Source organism: Liolophura sinensis, chromosome 9 (assembly GCF_032854445.1).
Source record: "Liolophura sinensis isolate JHLJ2023 chromosome 9, CUHK_Ljap_v2, whole genome shotgun sequence".
NCBI lineage: Eukaryota > Metazoa > Mollusca > Polyplacophora > Chitonida > Chitonidae > Liolophura > Liolophura sinensis.
Genome location: NC_088303.1, coordinates 33,303,073 through 33,325,772, shown reverse-complemented (window position 1 = coordinate 33,325,772; position 22,700 = coordinate 33,303,073). Strand labels below are relative to the sequence as shown.

The window sequence follows — 22,700 nt, the reverse complement described above, 5'->3', positions numbered from 1 at the left end:
TACATGATCAATACAGTAGGCTTATGTATGTAACATGTACGTACTCACTTTAAAGACTAATGTTTATTTAGCATGAGTAGGACGATTCACATATATACAAACCAAAAACAAAAAACATCACCTTTTATAAGACTTAAATGTGAACTCAAAGGTTTCCAAAAACATAATATTTGAATTGCATTACACGTTACACATTTTAATATAAAAATTATCAGACTTGAACAATCTCCCTCCAAGCAATGAATAATTTTCATTTGTCTAGTACATACTGCATTATTCTGTCACTGATGTTTTCGTTTCTATCCACCATTTACAATAGAAATATGGACATGTAAAATTTTATCTATGTATTTATTTATTTTTACACCATACTCAAGAATATTTGACTTACATGACGACAGCCAGCGTTATGGTGGGAGGAAACCGGGCTCTAAACCACGATCTGCTGGCAGACCTTCCCATGACAGAAAACCTGCATCAGTGGGACTTGAACTCCTGGCGACCTCATTGATGACAGGCTCTGTCAGTGTGCTATGCTTACATGCTAACCACCCAACCATAGACCCTCCACCCTCTCCCAAAAAACAGCCCAGTGTAAATGACACAGATTGAGGGGTTAAAAGGGAGATTGACTTCAGTTGTTGACATGGCTTCCGGAGGAATTAGCAAAAACTCTCCCGTCTGAACATATAAATGCCATCTGCATTGCCAAAACATTCATATACACATGCAAGCTTCAACCACCCCAGACTGCCAACAAAGAACTAAAACTGATCCTAAGGCCTTTAAATTTAATGGTAGTCCACAAAAACCCCACAGGTACAAACCAAACTTGGATCCAGTGAAATAAATGGCAACATACTGTCAGCCAAAAGGAACACTACAATTAGACTGTATTTACACCATAAATTTTCAGTCATTTACAAAATAAGGAAGATTTTGATACAACTGGCTGATGGCCTTATGTTGCGTTGAAATCATCAAAATCCTGATAAACCAAGCCTTAAAAGACATGACCATTCAAATGCTGACGTCATTTCCATTCATAAAAATCAAGAAAACAAAATGTAATGAAAGTTGCCTCCCTTGTTTAAAATCCTACCGCCTAGATTTTTTTTCTCCAAATTAATGCTCGAATATATTACAATACAGATAATAAATAAATTAGTAAACAAAAAAAAAATAATGTCAATAACAGTCATTCTTCTTTATTTTGCACTGCTGTTCATTTATTCTGAAGGCTGAATAACAAACATCACCCGAAAAAAATACAGTGGTACCAACTTAATGTTTTGTTATGCATTTATACACATATGTATTTTTTTCATGCATGTCATGCGCGGGAACATACCATATGATACTGTTACACAGTTTTCTTTTGACAATTGGATTATACACAGGACATCGTAGTATGACTAGTTAACTAATTGTGCTATTTCCTATCATTTGAGGTCAACTGACCTCTGACCCCTACTTACCTCATCAGATGTATCACTCTGGAAGGCATGACAAAACTGAACATTGATATGACCTTTTGGCTCTCTAGCGAGGAAAGAAAACTGTCTGTTGTCAGGATCACAGGAAGCATATGAGATCCTCTTTAGAGCATGGGCCATGTACACACTCTGAAAAAAAAAAAACATAAAAAAGTATTTATATATATATTTACCTGTTCGCACAAACTGGAACCATTTTCAGCTGTGAAACAAACGTATAAGTCGATTCTCTGTCTGTCCGTTAAATTAATGACATCCTACTTTGTATTTATCTATTTTCTACCTTACTCAAGAATATTTCACTTATAAGACAGCAGCCAGCATTATGGTGTGTGGAAATCTGACAAAATCCGGGGGAAATCCACAACCATTTGCAAGTTGCTGACAGAACTTACTATGTACAGCTGGAGAAAAAGCCAGCATGCGTTGAACTCAGAGCGACCACATTGGTGAGAGGCTCCTGAGATATTGTGCCGTGCTGGTATTCTAACCACCTCGGTAGGTACCTCTTAATATGTGCCAGTCATTCAACGAGGGGTTTTCGGCGTAAGATCACATCAACTTTGTTGCAGTTATTGTGAATTTGCTCATATTTTTGCCTGGTACAAATGTTGAAACACAAAAGTACAATAACACTATTTAAAACTTTCTCACTTTGTTCCACTGCATAATTTATGTGCTGCATTTCCCAGAAGGACAATGGGCATGGTTAAATGATACAGAAAGTTAACACTTGCAGCTTTGTCCATCAGTAATCCACATGTCAAAGGAAACTTTAACTACATGTATTACATATTATTATTATTATTATTTTTGCAAAACATTAGAAGCATTAAAAATCTGACAATCTCACCTGGCCATCTTCACTGCACACCTTTATACCTGTCACAGAGATTACCAACAGAACTTTCTTCCTTTTTTCAACACTCTGAAAAGTACATGAATGCGGAGAAGTTTCTGCTGAAAACGTCCAAAACACCTCAGAAGTCACAATGAATGCTGGTACATCATAATGGTAATGTATTCATTTATTTATTTCATTGAAATCTTGATCACACCATAAAACACCAATCAAATAAATCAAAAAAATGAATTTATCTGATGTTTATAACTGTATTCAAGACTTTTTCACTTGTACAATGGCAGTCTGGATAAACAGTGGAGGACATGAGAACACTAAGTGTATACCATCACACTTTTCCAAGTACATGTTCATGTACTGGTACTTCCATCCTTCAATATGCTGACACCAGACAAGCTACCTTTAACTTGTTTTCTCAGTGAAACTAAACTAAACCCTAGTGCTACTGTAATCAATTAATTAGAACATAAAAAGAAAAAATAAACAATTTGCACCCACAAGTGTACCAGATATACAAGAATTTCATGCAAGAAGAACACCATTTTCACACACAAGAACACCATTTCCATCAACAAGAACACAAGAACACCATTTCTACCAAATAAGAACTCTATTTCCTCCAACAAGAACACCATTTCCACCAACAACAACACAAGAACACCATTTCCACCAACAAGAACACCATTTCCACCAACAAGAACACCATTTCCACCAACAAGAACACCACTGCCACCCTAGCATAAAGCCCCTTGTCACAGCTAAAATCTTCACTCTGACCCAATGTATTTATATTCTGAGGTAAATTTATTTATTTGATTAGTATTTTACACCATACTCCAGAATATTTTCACTTATATGACACAGCCAGCATTATGGTGGGAAGAACCTAACAGAGCACGGAGGAAACTCATGACCACTTGCAGGTTAGTGGCAAAATTTCCCACGTACAACTGGAGAGGAAGCCAGCATGAACTGGACTTGAACTCACAGTGAACAAATTGGTTGGCATTGGCATGCTCGGCCACTCGGCCACAGAGGCTCCCATATACTGCACAAGAGATGCACATACATATATCTGCTTCAATGATCATGAGACACATATCTAAACTAGATTATCTTTTTTCTAAATAAAACAATCCATCAAAAAACAGCATGTGCTCACAATCTGATGCTGAGATTATTATCTTAGAATTCACTACAATCATTGCCAATACAAATGTACATGTCCCTATAAGTAAGGGGAGATCACTCTAACTTGCATTTGAAATTCTAACCCTGTGTGATTAACACAGAGCATACATGCTGCAGGGATGTGTACGACATGTTGCATCCATGACCTACTCTGTACACGTATCATACTGGTATTCATGTTACATGCAGTTCACAAGCATCACAAAGATTTCATATGACTTTTAACTGTTAACTCATTATTAAAGTTCTGTATTTATATACATGCATACCCACTGCAATTGAATGTGGTATCGTCTGACCACTAATTAGTGTAAAGAATCCTTGAATGCATTGTTATACCTTCTACTACTACATACTGTACAGTATTTGGACAATTTGAAGCTGTAAGCTGTAAACAAGGTGAAAGAATACTTCTGAATTTGTCTCAAATGTGGATATTGCCCTTAACAATACACATTTAAAACACTGATGGAATTATTACAGTTCAGAGTGCCAGATTACAGACTCATGCAAGCTTTGATTTATTAAATCTTAATCTTATTTAAACCTTTTACACTGTGTGAAATTTCCCACTCTAATAATAAACAAAAATTGACAGTGACTAATTCTGAACTCACTCTCATCTGTTCCAGCTGTTTCCTGACAAAGTCTGTCCTGGAGGTTTCGTCGTTACCCTGCACTGAGAAGGAGCCAGTGTACTGCAAAAGACAAATTAGAAACACAATAAAACATAATGCTTATCATATCACACTTTCTACTACAGCACCCGCTGAAACAGTTACAGACACATGTACATTATCCTTGAAACAACTATGATGTAAAAGCTCTTGTCTCTACCCACATGTACATGCACAGGTATCAACCTGACTGCAATACCTATCAAACAACTATGATGTAAAAGCTCTTGTCTCTACCCACATGTACATCCATAGGTATCAACCTGACTGCAATACCCATCAAACAACTATGATGTAAAAGCTCTTGTCTCTACCCACATGTACATCCATAGGTATCAACCTGACTGCAATACCCATCAAACAACTATGATGTAAAAGCCCTTGTCTCTACCCACATGTACATCCATAGGTATCAACCTGACTGCAATACCTATCAAACAACTATGATGTAAAAGCTCTTGTCTCTACCCACATGTACATCCATAGGTATCAACCTGACTGCAATACCTATCAAACAACTATGATGTAAAAGCTCTTGTCTCTACCCACATGTACATCCACAGGTATCAACCTGACTGCAATACCTATCAAACAACTATGATGTAAAAGCTCTTGTCTCTACCCACATGTACATCCATAGGTATCAACCTGACTGCAATACCCATCAAACAACTATGATGTAAAAGCTCTTGTCTCTACCCACATGTACATCCATAGGTATCAACCTGACTGCAATACCCATCAAACAACTATGATGTAAAAGCTCTTGTCTCTACCCACATGTACATCCATAGGTATCAACCTGACTGCAATACCCATCAAACAACTATGATGTAAAAGCTCTTGTCTCTACCCACATGTACATCCATAGGTATCAACCTGACTGCAATACCCATCAAACAACTATGATGTAAAAGCTCTTGTCTCTACCCACATGTACATCCATAGGTATCAACCTGACTGCAATACCCATCAAACAACTATGATGTAAAAGCTCTTGTCTCTACCCACATGTACATCCATAGGTATCAACCTGACTGCAATACCCATCAAACAACTATGATGTAAAAGCTCTTGTCTCTACCCACATGTACATCCATAGGTATCAACCTGACTGCAATACCCATCAAACAACTATGATGTAAAAGCTCTTGTCTCTACCCACATGTACATCCACAGGTATCAACCTGACTGCAATACCTATCAAACAACCATGATGTAAAAGCTCTTGTCTCTACCCACATGTACATCCACAGGTATCAACCTGACTGCAATACCTATCAAACAACCATGATGTAAAAGCTCTTGTCTCTACCCACATGTACATCCACAGGTATCAACCTGACTGCAATACCTATCAAGTAATTACCGGTGCAATATTTGATAACTATTTTTCTCAGTTAATTTAATACTGATGACGAATCGCCTGAATGCTGTTGTGATAATGATGCATATATCTGGGATAGGATACTAAATGAAAATCATAAGGTATCTGCTGATATTTGGCAAACGATACTCTACACATACAACAGTGAGTTCCAAGTATAATTATTCCAACAAATGCCATACATTTCAGGCTATATTCATGTCCAGAATGTACATGTACACACAATTAATAGCATAGAGTTTGTCACCCAATACAGTTTTGGTGGCAAAACTGCACACTTATACATGAAGGTTTTTCTTCAGGAGTTGAAGGCTACCCTGGAAAAGTAGTCTGAAATAAACTGAAATAAACTATGGGTTTTGGTCAAAGTAGATGGCTATCTGCTCAAAATTTTCCTATGGTAGCGGGCTGCAGGTAGCTGCATGGTAAAAGACCTCTAATAAACACTTGTATATATGTATCTGCACAAAACGCATTCCTGAAATCATGGATTAAATCACACATGGTCAGTTTTCCATTTACCTGTAGCTCAAACTTAATTCACAATTCGCAGCGTAATTATCCAGGAGCCTTTCACCAATGCGGTCGCTGTGAGTTCAAGTCCAGCTCATGCTGGCTTCCTCTCCAGCCGTAAGTAAGGTCTGATGGTCGTGGGTTTCTCTCGGGCTGTGCCCGGTTTCCACCCACCATAATGCTGGCCGCCGTCGTATAAGTGAAATATTCTTGAGTACGGCGTAAAACACCAATCAAATAAATAAATGAATAAATAATTCACAATTCATGTGATATTCCAAACACTACTGGCTTGAGCCACAAACGATTTCCAAGCTTGTCAGTTTCAGTGTTTTGAAACACCAAACTATGTGTACATGTCATGTAAGAAGGCTTTCTTGATTCCTAAAGCTAGCATCCTCAAGCCATACCACATGTCAATAGTCATCTTTCAGACACACTTCATCTTTATTTCCCAACATGCTTCCCATGATAAAGGTAGTCAAGATTAAAACTTTAAACACACATACATGCATACATATATTTTTTCCAAAATCCTGCAACTTAACTCAGCTCTACTTCAAGAAGAACTATATGATTGTGAATCACTACGCTCAATAGACCTCATGGTAGCTATCCTGCTATACTCTAGCATTTTATCCTCTTCATCCATTTACAAGAGGGCATACATGTATGTGTAAAGTGTAACATTCACCAGTGATAGCCACTCTACTTTTCCTACAATTACATGTACAAATATACAATTTGAGTTGCACATGTATGTTAATACAAACCAGAGTAATTCACTCTGGAGAAATTCAATTTCAAACAAACAAACAAACAACAACATGACTGAAGGGTATATAAACGCAAGAAAGTTAAAACTGTAGTTACGTGTGTATAAACTTCTTTCATGTAGCTTGAAAAAATAGCACCTTAACCTACATGTAGCTGTTGTGCAAGACATGTACTAGCTGTCTTCAACAAAAGACACGCTGACAGAAATGATGTACATGTATGTTCATTAGGTTCTTACGTTGCCTCGCTAATGCGGCTTCTCCGGCTTGAGACATTCCTGTTATGTTAAGAATAGATCTTCAAAGTCTATTCTTAAGCAATTAAGACACACATTGAGCAAAACACAAAAGCTGTATACAGTCTTAACAAAACCTCAAAAAGTTTGAAGCCAGCAACCACGTTGAGAATATTACGTTACAAACTGGGATGATTTGGTTGTCTTTTGAGCCCTTCATAGATTTATCAGCCTTTGCTGCTCCCAACTTGCCGACCTTAAATGCCGTGCTACATGTACATGTATGCACATGTATCACATGGTAAGCTATTCCCACATGAAAATAAAAGCTGTGAACACGCATATATGGAATATAAATGGTAACAACATAAATTTATCTTACCTACATGTACAGAATACAAAGATGCTGGTGACAGGCGAGGACACAGAACCCACTCTTTCGTGTAATACGTAATCACAGTGTATTATTGTTCATGGGTTAAACTCTCAAATGTCTTAATGCATGTGGTGAGCAGATTTATTTAGGCATGAACCTAAAATGGGGCCAAGATTCGCCCTTCGGCAACACGTCCCCTCTAAATATAAACCTTATGACACAGGCAAGGAGAAACAATACATCCAGATTTGATTGAGTGACATCATGAGTGAGGCACGTCTCCTGACATGAGGAGAACCGGACATATGGACAACAGATTCCCCCCCCAGATACTCACACAGGAAATAAGAGGCACGAGTTATCAGAAACATCCATCATTAACCAAACATTCTGTAATTTTCTACTAAATTCAGGCTTCCTCGTTATAACCACGTTTTGGTTTGAGTACAGCTTCAAGTCTGGAGGTTTGTCAGGTACATGCATGTACCTGGTAAAGGCCAGACTGGTTTATTGGTAGACTGGTTTACTGGTAGACTGGTTTAGTTCAGTTCCTCTACCCAGAAACCTGACCACTGTAAAGGAGAAGGTTTATCAGCATGGAGTTAAACACTAATCAAACAAACAGGCAGATATGACCATACTTTATCTGTGTTTGTATTTAAAATTCAAAGAAAGTTACAGCTAATTATGTTTCTCTTCTGTAAATATGCATGAGAAATATACAGCTTACATAAGTTACGCGGCTGAGGGGGGTTAGCACGCCAACGTGGCGCAATGACCCCTATGCCTCTCACTAATGCAGTGAGTTCAAGTCCAGCTCATGCTGGCTTCCACTCCGGCCGTAAGTGGGAAGGTCTGCCAGCAACCTGTGGATGGTCATTGGTTTTCCCTGGGCTCTGCCTGGTTTCTGCCCACCAAGATGCTGCCCATTGTCATATAAGTGAAACATTCTTGAGTATGGTGTAAAACACAGATCAAATAAATAAATGAAGTTACACATACGCAGCATGTACATGCAACTGTCTGTTAATTATGTCATAAGATGCTTATACCAACTGTTATTAAAAGTTCTGGGTTTTACATGAAATGTGCATGAAAGTTCCGTTCCGGACTGTTTATGCATGGCTGCAATTTGCATATTGTTTGTTTATTTATTTGATTGGTCAATTTGCGTGTTGTAGTGTACATGACATAGTAATAAAAAGGTACAGCACTCTACTATCTGCATTTAACTATATGTATGTGCCTTGAACAGAACAAAGAACTTTTAAGAAATATTATGTTTTGAGTATGTATCAGATTTCAGATGTACCGTCTTCTTTCCCAGTGTGCTTAAAAAGAGTTGGCGAAAGAAAACAAGGAGGCAGGTAAATGTACACTGCCATGGAATTAAGGCAATCTGAAGCTGCAGCATTAGCAGTCCCAGAAGTGTTTATAAATACAGACTGCACTGACATGTGGTTCCAATAGTCAGGTGCTCCTTGGTCACACCCTATGCTTACCAGTAGGTACCAAAAAATGTCTCACTGTTTGTGCTGCTGCGCTTTGGAGAATATGACTGTTTTACTCCAACCACAACACTCAAGGCTAATTGTCCTTACCCTCTAAGAGATGCAACCTGAAAAGTTTTAATAATGCATTCATACACTGTAGATATATAGTGTATATAAAAGAGACACAGTAACCTAGATGCACATGTGCATGTATGCATGCGGCAAAATCACAAATCCAGTGCAGTTTCTCAAAACCATGCAACAATGTGCACTGATTCTATTTTTAAAGAACAAAGGCCTCTGATTTCTAAATATATGCTCTTATACCGCAATTTTAACAGTCTTTATCGAAACAGGCTGCTCTAATTGTTAAATAATGTTGTCACTTACGCAAACATGCAAATAGATAGCATCTAGCAAACATCTGACTCAATAAGCATGTATATGTACATTAGCCTGCATGTACTTCAATGTCAACCAAATGTTTGCAAGATATACATGTAATACTGTACAGAAAACAAATACATGTACACATGGTAAAAACATTTTTAAACGATTAAGACTTATCAGAATATCAACAGAATCAACGGTTTACAGACTCAGAAAAGCAAAACAGTTCATGAAGAACAAAACATAAACTTGATATGCTCTCAACAAAAGGACAATGATGCTTTTTAAGAATATATTCAGAATAAACTGACCCGACAGCATTGTGACAGAGTCAAGCATTATTGTTTATGAGTAAAGAAAGTTGAACCGTTCTAAAAGGTCAACCATTGTCACTGCTCAGTTTCGTGTCAAAGGCACATGTCAGATTATGACACATATGATGAGGGTCAGACGTTTCTATAACAACAGCAGCCAACACATGATTTCCTGACAGCATGTACATGTACAACAGCCACATGCTTCAGTTAACAACAGCTTGTAAACAATTTTCATTTGGACGTATAAGCACTAAAACCACAAAGAAAACAGCACTCACTACATCCTACACATAACTGGATCACAAAGATTTATAAAATGTAAAAAGACTACAGCACATAGAGTAAAACTCTACATAGAGCAGTGACAGCAGCGTGGTAGTTGCCAAATGAACACACATAACCGTAATCGGTGAAATCCGGCCCTCTTTTCAATTTACCTCAGTTATAGGGATTTATTCTAACTGTTCATGTCAATGCTTAAACAGTAGCAAATTAAACGCCATCAAGCACTACTTTAGAACCATTTCAATGTACAGTTTATTTAACTTCTAGGCCTTATAATTTGGCAATTAACAATTAGGACAGTTTTGTGCAGATACAGAAAAAATCTTCCCACTAGAACTCATCAAGGTTAAAATACATATGGTAAAAGTTGGTCACGTTTCGTTGATGATACAAGCACAAACTGTGCCAATCTAGGCCCACGCATGCAAGAGTAAACCACCAAACCTGGTGATAACAGATGCCTTGAGTTGAACAATGGTGGAAAACTAGTATGCATGATAAACTACATGTACCAGAAACTGCTGACTCAGCAGCTGTCAGTGATCAATTTTGGTAATCTAAATGATTACCAGATCATTGATGCTGATCTTTACAAACAAATGCCCATGGACTTAAAATTTCCATGATGATACAACCTGGCAAAGTCCTGTCATTATCACACAAAATATTCTCTCTCAGGGACTTTGTGTTACTGTGTCAAAAACAACTTTTTTGACTTTTACAACTAAAATCTGCATCAACTGACAGGTCAAATTAAGAATGCACACATGAACTTTAATGGTAATGAATGTAAAAGCAGACAGATGCTCTTTCTTTGGATATGTAACAAACAAACAAACAAGCAAACACGTGTTCTCAGGCAGACATCTGACACCTGATACTTTCCACCTTTTAACATTGTATGACTGTGCCAATTTGTACCTGTGAAGTGGAAACTAAAACCTCCAGTTTGTCAGTCACTGTCTTTATGTACAAACTGTAGTACTTGACCTAAAAATCCTCAACAAAGTGCACTTGTAGAGGTATTTTAAGATCATTTATATATCACTTTTTGAGATGGAACATTTCTCCAATAGGGTATCATCCTCCTTTCCAAAAACATCTCTAACATACACCTTTCTAAGGTCAACAGAATTCTCAGAATCAGACAAAATTAGTAACTTAATTAGCCATGGACAAAATTACAGATCAAATACAGCATAATTAGGCTTATACTAAACAGCTAGGCATAGTCATGACATAACTATGTCAGTATGTATTTACAGTCAGCTGGCATTTTACCCCTACTGTACCCCATGTGATAACAGTATCTGACCACTTGGCAAGCTTTCTGAAACTTAAGCAGTCTGGCAAACACCTGAGGACACTTCTGGTCTCCTCTATCTACCTGAATAGCAGATCAAATTATCTCAGGTCAACCGAATGTTTATAGAGGGCGCTATATCAAAGGTCAGTAACAGTTGATTTACCAATTACTGAGGCTCTCTTGGGGGCTTTACTTCGGCCAGCAGACGGAAAGATCAAAGGTACCCAGACACTAGCCAGACCCACAAGGTAAATGGTGGTCATGGGTAAGGAATGTTTGGGGCTTCAACTCCTTGCAACTGTTGGTCAGAGATAAATATACTAGCTTTTCCTCTGACACCACATAAGCATGGATAAATATAGAACAGAGGGTTGTATCTAGGGGCGGATGAGTTCCATAATGTGTACATATAGGTAGTGTTGCATGTTCATATTTTAAACTAAGTTCCTACATGTACATGTAGAAATAAAATCCAGCCCACAGACCAGTACTGGAGTAAGCATAGTGTTGTGATCAATAAATATGGCAATTCTGCAAACAAGTTTTCACTCTTAAAGCTGGCAATGATGAGGTGACAAATACAAACACATAACTATAACCTGTTAAGCAGACACTACATGTACACTAAATTGTTGTATGTTGAAAATTATTTACCAGAAAGGTATTTGGGCGAGAAATTGTTGTATATCACTAAAAACAATTACTATATGTACAGCTGTAATTCATCACACTGGCTACCAGCAAAATATTTTTTTTTCACTTAACAGATCACATCTAAGAAAAGAAATGTGAGCAAAACAAGGACAGTTACATGCTTCAAAATTTGGCTACACTGTTACTCTTATACTAGTGAGAAAACTAAAATTAAGCTGACAGGCGAGTCAGCTTTATCATGACAAGTTTGTACATATAATGAATAATGGACAGAAGTAATGTATACATGTACATGTGATGTTGGACTGTTTACAAGCTCTGAATGTAACAAGGTTTCAATTTCAGGTGTGCCAAAAATTTGGTTTTGTGAAACTTGAAATAGGATTGGCCATGGGTGGGCAGGAATTTGACTGAGATGTGGGATGATTAGTAGGGATTGGAGGGATGGTTTAGGATTGGTGACAACAATGAAACCATTAATTTGAAGATGAATGTACCACAATTATATCAATTGTATCAATAAAAACATTGTTGTAAATCAGATCTTATCAAATAAATAATGTGAATGATTTAGTATTGTATTACATGAATATACATTGTACATATAGCTATACATAAGGTAAACATGAAGGTAAAGTGTACCATAAGCAAAGCACAATAGCCTGTGTATTCAGAAAAGGGGTGTGTTATTCATAGTACTGTGTACTATATATACATTTATATAAGTACGCAAAGACCTATACCAGCTATAAAGCTGAAATATAAAACAAATTTTTATTTGACCCCCCCCCCCTTGTCAACTGCAAAGACACAAATCTGAAGGGTACAGAAAAACTTATTACTTTCACCAACCAAGCTTCACGACTGCCTTAATATGAGGTATCACCACAATAGGCCCTGTCAGATTTGAGTTGACTATTAAATTCCTCCACACAACAATGTTTGAATAGTTTTTGTGTCTAGTGAATGGATCACTGGTCTCTTCTCAGCTTGTCTGTCATCACGACAGGTGATGAAGGTGAAAGGCTCTAGCTGAATACGATTTATAGCTATATTGAATGGTGATCTTCCCACCAAGCTACCTGTAGTCTACTACTGTACACATTAACAGACGTGAGCATATAAACACCTTCCTGCATATAGACAAGTTGCTGCTCAAGAGAACAGTTAGAATACTGTCTTTTGTATGTGTAGACTTGTACATTCTTCAGGCCCACTCAGAATACTAAAACTTACGAAGTACTGTTAAAGTGTCCGGTTCGTTCACCTGTGTGATTTACTCTTTTATATACATGTATGTGAAAATATGTGAGATGTTAACAGTATACATGGTGGAATGTCATTCATGCCAAACTCATACCCCCATGTGAAGAGGGAGCCCTTGTTTAATAGGTGGGAAAAAAGGATACTTTCTTTTTTGTCTTTGTCAGTTTTTAAAACATCCAAATAACATGTGAACACTACTGAAGTCATGACTAAAGCAATTTTAGCTTTAAAAATTAACTGATTTTTTTCATACTGGTCATAGAAGTACATTATTTTAGCTACAAGTTTTCCTATTGAAGTACTAAATTAAATGCTTCAATACTGGGTTAGATGGACTATGAATAACACTCGTGGCAGTAAAATTTTATCTCCAAATATAAGATACTATATTATCCAAAAAATGCACCTCAGAGAGCTGTTGTTCTTCAACATACTTATCTACTCATGTGTATAAGCAAAGACTGGCAATAAAACTTTCAGTGAGTCCATAAATGTTTTTTTTTTTTGTTTTTTTTTCATTAATTATTACATGGCATTAGCAGATCACAGTAACGCCTATAATTTCAAGGAGTTTTTTTACCAACTAATGACTTTGCTGTACTCAGTGAACAATCACAAAATTTTTATGCGATTAACAGTAAATCACATATCAGGTACAACCACTCTGTACCACAGTCTATATTTATTTGGTGAAAAAAATTCTATGAAATTGTAGGTGATTTACAGCAGTTGATAGAATATTCAGGGTATATGTGAACCATGCCTACTATATCCCAAGAAAACTTGCTGGGCTGTCAAAGTTACAGCAGAAATGGCGGAAGGTAGATACAGTCAAAATTGACATACAAGTACTCAAGCATTTTTTTGGCTCCGTAGATCAGTCAAGTGAAAGAAACATTCAAATATTTCAGCAACACTAAGTCACCCCAGGGTGTCTAACCTGTTAGGTGACAAAATCCGTCAACAAAAATACTACAGTGTGCATGTCTCTCAACAGACCGGAAGAATGATCAACCCTGCTGTTATCCTAAGTTGTACCTAAAGAGGTTGTCACACACAGGAATGGTTTAAAACTACATGCATAACCATGTATGCACGTAGTCAACTTGTAAGCATGAAGAAATTAATTCTTTTTTTTCATAGAAATTTATTCTCGCTCAGTGAAATAAAATTGAGACATATTAGTTTTCACAAACTGTCCTGTGCATGCAGCTCCTCAGCATATAAAATGTGTAAGTAATATTGCACTTTTCACACAGTTCTCTACATACTGTACCTGTGTCCTCAATATATAAAATGTGTAAGTAAACTGCGCTTTTCACACAGTTCTCTACATACTGTACCTGTGTCCTCAATACATGTATATAAAACGTGTAAGTAATATTGCACTTTTCACACAGTTCTCTACATACTGTACCTGTGTCCTCAATATATAAAATGTGTAAGTAAACTGCGCTTTTCACACAGTTCTCTACATACTGTACCTGTGTCCTCAATACATGTATATAAAACGTGTAAGTAATATTGCACTTTTCACACAGTTCTCTACACACTATACCTGTGTCCTCAACACATGTATATAAAATGTGTAAGTAAACTGCGCTTTCATACAGTTCTCTACATACTGTACCTGTGCCCTCAATACATGTATATAAAATGTGTAAGCAAACTGCGCTTTTCACAGTTCTCTACATAATGTACCTGTGCCCTCAATACATGTATATAAAATGTGTAAGTAAACTGCGCTTTTCACACAGTTCTCTACATACTGTACCTGTGTCCTCAATATATAAAATGTGTAAGTAAAACTGCACTTTGCACACAGTTCTCTACATGCTGTACCGGTGCATGTGGTATAAGGTAGACTGTGACCTGTGCTAGGGAGAAGAAAGCAGATACTTGCATGCTGCTTTATTAAGTAAATAAAATTGTACATGTAGATATAGGTTACCATAGAACGTAATACTGTATGTATGTGACGAAAATGCAATGTAACATACCCTAATTCCCCCCCCCCCTTTTTGGTGGGTGGCCACTTTCAGGGCTTCAAAAAAAGTATAATTTCTGCAATCAACCCAGAATAATGCCTTCGCAAAATGTTTGAATAAACACCTTCCAAACATGAGAAAAAGTTGAAGAATTACAGTATTTATGTCTATTTTAATGTCAACACTATACAGCTGTGTGCTAGAAAAAGTGGTGAGCTCCTTGCAATTTCATACCATTTATTGTGAGATAAATATGTCATTAGATAGTAAGAAGAACACAAACTCATTCACAAATCACTGGAGATTATAGCCTTGTTCCCATATAAATACATTTCCATTGCTCTAGAGCATGCATGCAAAGAGGGTGAGACATTAATCATTGCGTAGCTTATAGCACAAAAACAGCAGCATCAGTCCTGATCCCAGAGTCGTACGACAATAAATCCTACTGGAGACAAATTGCACCAAAGCCCTAGAAAATGGAGAAACTCCGAAGGATTTTTAAACAAACATGATGAATGCTCTCTCTTTAAACACAAACTAAACCGCGACCAAACAGGGTAAAGCTGGGCAAATAGAACCAAAATGAGGCAGGAATCACGTTGAGTTCTAATGTCAGCAATGCCTGCAAACAGAGCGAAGCGTGCCACCAATTTTTACCTGCCACCTGAAGGCTTCCTTAGCCCCAATAATTATTCTTCTGGACACAGCACCGGCTAAACAGTCCCCTAACACAGTTGTCCCACGGGGGATTAGTGTGGGCAATCTGCCAAATTCCACCTGTCCACACAGGTAGTCCTTTTACCTGTCCCTGTCCGTTCTGGCCTTAGCTGGCTCTCTCTTTACTCCAGCCTATTTCTGCCAAGGTATTTAAACCTGGATAAGAAGATAACTGTTAACCATCCTTATAAGTTTACTCTACAACCTTCCCACAGAACGTTTCAGTACACACTTCTTCTGGCTTCAGAGGAAACTCTCCACTTCGCCTTTAAAATGGTAATGGTATTGTTTTAAGTTGAACAGATTGTGTAATTTTTTAACATGTATACTCTACACTTTCATAAGATATTTAAGTGTTAAATCTGTTACGGGAAGCAAAATATTTCCTAGTTCGTGTCGTGTGTCGTGTTGTAAAGCTGGACAAGCTGCAATGTTGGTAATAAATTTCCACCCACCCACCCACAACAACCAAAAATAGTAATAAATTAATCATTAATTATCTGAATTCAAAGTTGCAGCCTATTTCACAAAGGAACCCGCGCAAAAGCTTTCCATAACATAGTACAGGTACATCAAATGGCACTGTGATCCAATACTAACAGTTTGCATGAATATACATTATAAAATGCACTGAAGTGTATAATCAAACATTTGATAATCAACACAGTGTTTCATCCATACACATGTATGCACATCACAAAAGTTACACAAGAAACAATGACGGCTTTATTAAGCTGACCCCTATGATATCCCGCAGTCACTAAGGTCAACATTCTTACAGCAGATCCACCCACTACAGCAGACCACCTTACATGTACGAACACAGTGTCAAGTATTAAAGGTGACCGATTCGTCTAACTATAGTCAAACAGATCAATACTGCTACTACCTGTATAAAGCCCAATGGGTCAGTAGTCCATTTTACCAATTAAATGAATGCCACTGGCACCCCCCCCCCCTTTTTTTTTTTTCTTTTACTGTTAAGCACACATTTATGTGAGAAGAATACCTCTCACATAAAGGGCTAGAGATCTTGATGTCTAGTAATCTCTACACCATTGTTACCAGCAAATGAGTAACTCTAGATCAGAAATCACTAAAAAATTTTTTACCTAATTCTGCTTAAGCCCTGGTGCTAGTGGGGGTGTAAATTGCTAGTATTTATGCATTTACATGAACAGTTAGAAAAGAACCTTGACTGTGGTAAAATGACAAGAGGCCGTATTTCATCGGTTATGCCTGACCATTTGCCAGCTATCACACTGTTGTCACTGCTCTGGTCTTACTCTCTGTGCTGTGCGTCTTTAATTATGGTTTAAATAGGGCCTAGATGTATACCATAAGTTCTTTTTTTTTTTATTAATTTTCAATGTACTTTGTTTTTTTAAAGTAAATGCTGCATACATGTATACAACATGGATGCAAATTTTACATTTTTATTAAAATATCCACATGTATATTAACATATACATATTATCAAATTAATCAGGATGTCTCCCATGATTAGGAAGTCATTACAGAAAAACATACCCTATAATGTTTTACCTGCATCATAAATCTTGCAACACCGCAATATTACGTAATGGAAACACATGTTGTATCTTTTTAGGAAATTTACACTTCTTTTGAACTATGGTTATGAAATCACAGTCCATGCATGTGAATGACCGTGGCATTCCAGGAATCAAATTAGATGTAACAAATCTCTCCTGGGGGTAGCTTGCCTGTATCTCTGGGGGAATTTTGGTAATAGGGGGTTTCAGGAGTAGAGAACAGTGGATCCAGTCAGTTGACTGGGGCTCCAGGCTGGAGGGGTGGGGTGAGGAGGTTGGGTCATGGTGGGGACTTGGGGGAGGAGAGGTTGGGGGGGATTAGGGATTCCCACATATGCACAACAAGGGTTACTTAGTACTGACATAACTGGAAGAGTACATGCATATGTAGATGGGTCTATTTCAGTCCTGACAATAGTATAATGGTACACTATACTTGGAATACATCTCAGTATTGGCACTGCACGAGCTGGCTGATGGTCTGCAGTGCTGGCATAGCTGGTGCTACACTATACATGTCCATGTGGTTGATGTCTATCTCAGCACTCACATAAAATATTGTTGAAAGCGACCTTAAAACTTTCACTCACTCACTCACTCACTCAGCACTCACATAGATGGTACACTAGGTGATGGTCTATCTCAGCTCTGACATTGTTGGTTCACTACTAGATGGTTTTTCTCAGCACTGGCATATAGCTGGTTCACTAGTTGGTTGTCTATCTCCGTAATGGCATAGCTGGCTCACTAGCTTACGGTCTTTCTCTCTACCGACACAGCTGGTTCACTAGCTGATGGTCTTTCTCACTACCGACATAGCCGGTTCACTAGTTGATGGTCTTTCTCACTACCGACATAGCTGGTTCACTAGTTGATGGTCTATTTCAACCCTGACATTGCTAGCTCACTACCTGATGGTTTATCTAAGTACTGGCATACAGATCGTCCATTAGTTGATTGTCTATCTCGGTAATGGCATAGCTAGTTCACTAGCTGATGGTCTTTCTCACTACCGACACAGCTGGTTCACTAGTTGATGGTCTCTCTCAGCTCTGACATCGTTGGTTCACTAGTTGATGGTCTATCTCAGCTCTGACATTGTTGGTTCACTACTAGATGGTTTTTCTCAGCACTGGCATACAGATCGTCCACTAGTTGATTGTCTATCTCGGTAATGGCATAGCTGGTTCACTAGTTGATGGTCTATCTCAGCCCTGACATTGCTAGCTCACTAGTTGATGGTTTATCTCAATAATGGCATATAGCTCATTCACCAGTTCACTGTCTATCTCGGTAATGGCATAGCTAGTTCACTAGCTGATGGTCTTTCTCACTACCGACATAGCTGGTTCACTAGTTGATGGTCTTTCTCACTACCGACACAGCTGGTTCACTAGTTGATGGTCTTTCTCACTACCGACATAGCTGGTTCACTAGTTGATGGTCTTTCTCACTACCGACATAGCTGGTTCACTAGTTGATGGTCTTTCTCACTACCGACATAGCTGGTTCACTAGTTGATGGTCTTTCTCACTACCGACACAGCTGGTTCACTAGTTGATGGTCTTTCTCACTACTGACATAGCCGGTTCACTAGTTGATGGTCTTTCTCACTACCGACACAGCTGGTTCACTAGTTGATGGTCTTTCTCACTACCGACACAGCCGGTTCACTAGTTGATGGTCTTTCTCACTACCGACACAGCCGGTTCACTAGTTGCTGGTCTTTCTCACTACCGACACAGCTGGTTCACTAGTTAATGGTCTTTCTCACTACCGACACAGCTGGTTCACTAGTTAATGGTCTTTCTCACTACCGACACAGCTGGTTCACTAGTTAATGGTCTTTCTCACTACCGACACAGCTGGTTCACTAGTTGATGGTCTTTCTCACTACCGACACAGCTGGTTCACTAGTTGATGGTCTTTCTCACTACCAGCATAGCTGGTTCACTAGTTGATGGTCTTTCTCACTACCGACACAGCTGGTTCACTAGTTGATGGTCTTTCTCACTACCGACATACATGTAGCTGGTTCACTAGTTGATGGTCTTTCTCACTACCGACATAGCTGGTTCACTAGTTGATGGTCTTTCTCACTACCGACATAGCCGGTTCACTAGTTGATGGTCTTTCTCACTACCGACAAAGCTGGTTCACTAGCTGATGGTCTATCTCAGCCCTGACATTGCTAGCTCACTACTTGATGGTTTATCTCAGTACTGGCATATAGCTCATTCACCAGTTGATTGTCTATCTCAGTAATGGCACAGCTGATTCACTAGTTGATGGTCTATCACAGTACTGTCATAGCTGATAAACTAGTTTACAATGTGGCTAGTTAATCTAAACTGTATTTCAATACAAGGATTATTTCTGGTACACTTTTAATAGTTTAGTTGATATATCCCAGTACTTACAGATCTGGTACACCAGTTGACTAACATCACACAGCTTGTACAGTAACACCAGTTGATCTACACATATACATGTACATGTACCTGTCTCAGGACACTAACATGATGTAAACTGGTACACCTTTAATAGTAGTCTACATGTATCCCAAACCACTCAAAGCAACCCATGTAACTAATGTGCATACAGATGTGTACATTTATTTATTTCTTTGATTGGTGTTTTTACGCCATCTATCTGTTTGTAGGTGTACATGTATTCCCCTGTAACATCAACCTAAACATCCAAATGTGTAGACTATACAGTTGGTAAGTACTTTGATTTATATGTTCACATCATGGTTAGTTTATACTGAAAACATTTACATAAACTGCCCTCTAAAAATGTTTCGCATGTGCTGTATATTTAAGAGGTGAAAAGTGCATTGTAAACATGTCATATTCACACCATCAGCCATCTCATGCCACACCCCCCTGTATTTACAGTTTACCTAATTAATACACATATATCCTGATTAAGGATTACATATCTACATGTATGTGTAAGTGCCTAGCTGACCTTCAAAATGTCACCTAATGAATAATGGCAACTGTCTGCCAAGCATCACACCCACTATAAACTGGGTAATAATGCCACTGTCAATCTCCAGGGTCATGTCAGTAGCACTCTTAACTTACAATGTACACAGTAACTTCTGTTAAACATACACAAATCAAGTAAGCTTTGTATAATCCTAACTACATGGAGTACATACACCACTCCATAAAATGGCCTCAAGGAGGAGGCTAGGATGGACACACTGCCTGCAGTTTAAAGATAACCTCCACACTACTATACAATATAGACTGTATATGATCCTACATAGGGTCACTTTCACAAAACTTTTAAGTCATATTTCTCATAACTCTTTGCATGAAAAATGGTGTCTTGATTAGACAGAATCATAAGGCGACATGCTTTTCGAGAAAATTTTTGAGAAACTGTTTAATGGCATTTGTAAAATGTATTTCACTTTATCATTTATATATAGGCAAAATATCAGGATTTTCTTCACCAGTGAAAGTGGCATTTCACATTTACATTGTAGATATCCCTGTTGTTAGTACATTTACAATATTCATTACAAAGATGTTCCAATATGAGCATAGTAAGATGACGTCATAAAACATGTTCAGTGAACATTATTACATGTACATTATTTCTGTCACAGAACAGTAAAACAATGTCACACTATATACAAACCTATGTTGGTCCACAGCTAAAAACATTGATTAACTTCTACTTATTAACTTCTTCAGATAAAAATACATTATACTGTCAAAATATATTATAACTACATGTACTAATAAATAAAACATTGCACTATGAAAGTTCAATACCATAAATACTGCTTCGATCAAATCTTGTGGGTAATTATTTTATTTGAACAATATTGTAATCAGCCCTCACAGTGCAATATCTGCTATACAATAATCCATTTATTTATTTATTTATTTATTTATTTGATTGGTGTTTTACGCTGTACTCGGCGGCCAGCATTATGGTGAGAGGAAACTGGGCAGGGCCCGGGTGAAAACCCACGGCCATCCGCAGGTTGCTGACAGACCTTCCCATTTACGGCCGGAGAGGAAGCCAATATGAGCTGGACTTGAACTCACAGCGACCGCATTGGTGAGAGGCTTCTGGGTCACGCTATGCTAGGACACTAACCAACTGAGCCACGGGGGCTCCTACAATAATCCATTCAAAGATCAATGATTTACAATATACACACAATGTATATGTATTACACTATTATTAACGGATTAAAAGATTACTGCGCTGGGATGTATAAAGCATTTATATATTTCTTTATTTATTTGATTGCTGTTCAAAAGAGGTATACAGTGTATTGCTGCTGATCCAAACTCCCCATGGAAGCCCCTTACAGCTTTAATAAGCACATGGCCATATAGCTAGGTAATACTTACATGAGGAGAGATGTATCTGTTAATATCTCCCCAGGGCTGGGGTAAAAACAGATAACGGACTGGCTAGGCCAGCTTGTGTAAGCAGTGTCATAATTACAGATGCTTCTTCAGGAAATTCACAATTCCACATGCTTTAGTAAAAACATGTACATGTGTACACTATATAATGCATGCTTTTATGTCCACATAACACCCTCACAGATAAGTTCATATGCTTGTTTTCTGTTGGATTTAAAGTCATTAGTTCCAGATACAACAAAGGATATCCAGAGGAACACCTCCGTGCACAGCAGAAAAAATGAATGACACACCAACTGCATTCCTGGACTGATTTCCACAGATAGATGTACTTGCATATCTCTTTATCACCATCAGTCTTGACAAACTATAAATGTACCTGCCAAAAGTGACCTTTCTGTCTAGTCTATCTGGGATTCTATCCATGTTCATTTTAATCCCAGAGACTAACAAAGAAATAAGTTTGACATCAACTGTTTTCACCATACTTGTGTCTGAGGTTTACATGTAAGTGCACATCACTATACATACATGTAGATATTTGTAAGATCTGCACTAAGGGTGAGAAGAATTATAAATACAGAGCTATTCAACATGATGAATATGTACATTGTAAGTACAGCATGTGTCCCATTCACATGTAAGCATTTCAAACAACTTCATACCACACACATGTATGGACAAGTATTTTTATTTTGGGGTTTTTAAATATGTACTTGTTCAAATTTGATAAACACTTTAGTTTAAAACTTGGCATAAGTGAACAAGTAACATGGAACAGACCACATGCACAAGTATTTTTTTTTTTTTT

The 22,700-nt window shown here is 37.8% G+C and overlaps 1 protein-coding gene across 2 annotated transcripts in view; it reads right to left on the bottom strand.

The window, feature by feature from the left end:
* Positions 1 to 22,700, bottom strand: part of LOC135475262 (tensin-1-like) — a 94,188-nt gene that overhangs the window by 46,677 nt on the left and 24,811 nt on the right. For both annotated transcript variants that reach the window (XM_064755094.1, XM_064755095.1), the window contains exons 2-4: positions 4,167 to 4,247; positions 2,350 to 2,424; positions 1,479 to 1,625 (exon numbers count right to left, since the gene is read on the bottom strand). In XM_064755094.1, coding sequence (XP_064611164.1) covers positions 1,479 to 1,625; positions 2,350 to 2,424; positions 4,167 to 4,247 — 303 coding nt within the window. The remainder of the gene's footprint in view (positions 1 to 1,478; positions 1,626 to 2,349; positions 2,425 to 4,166; positions 4,248 to 22,700) is intronic.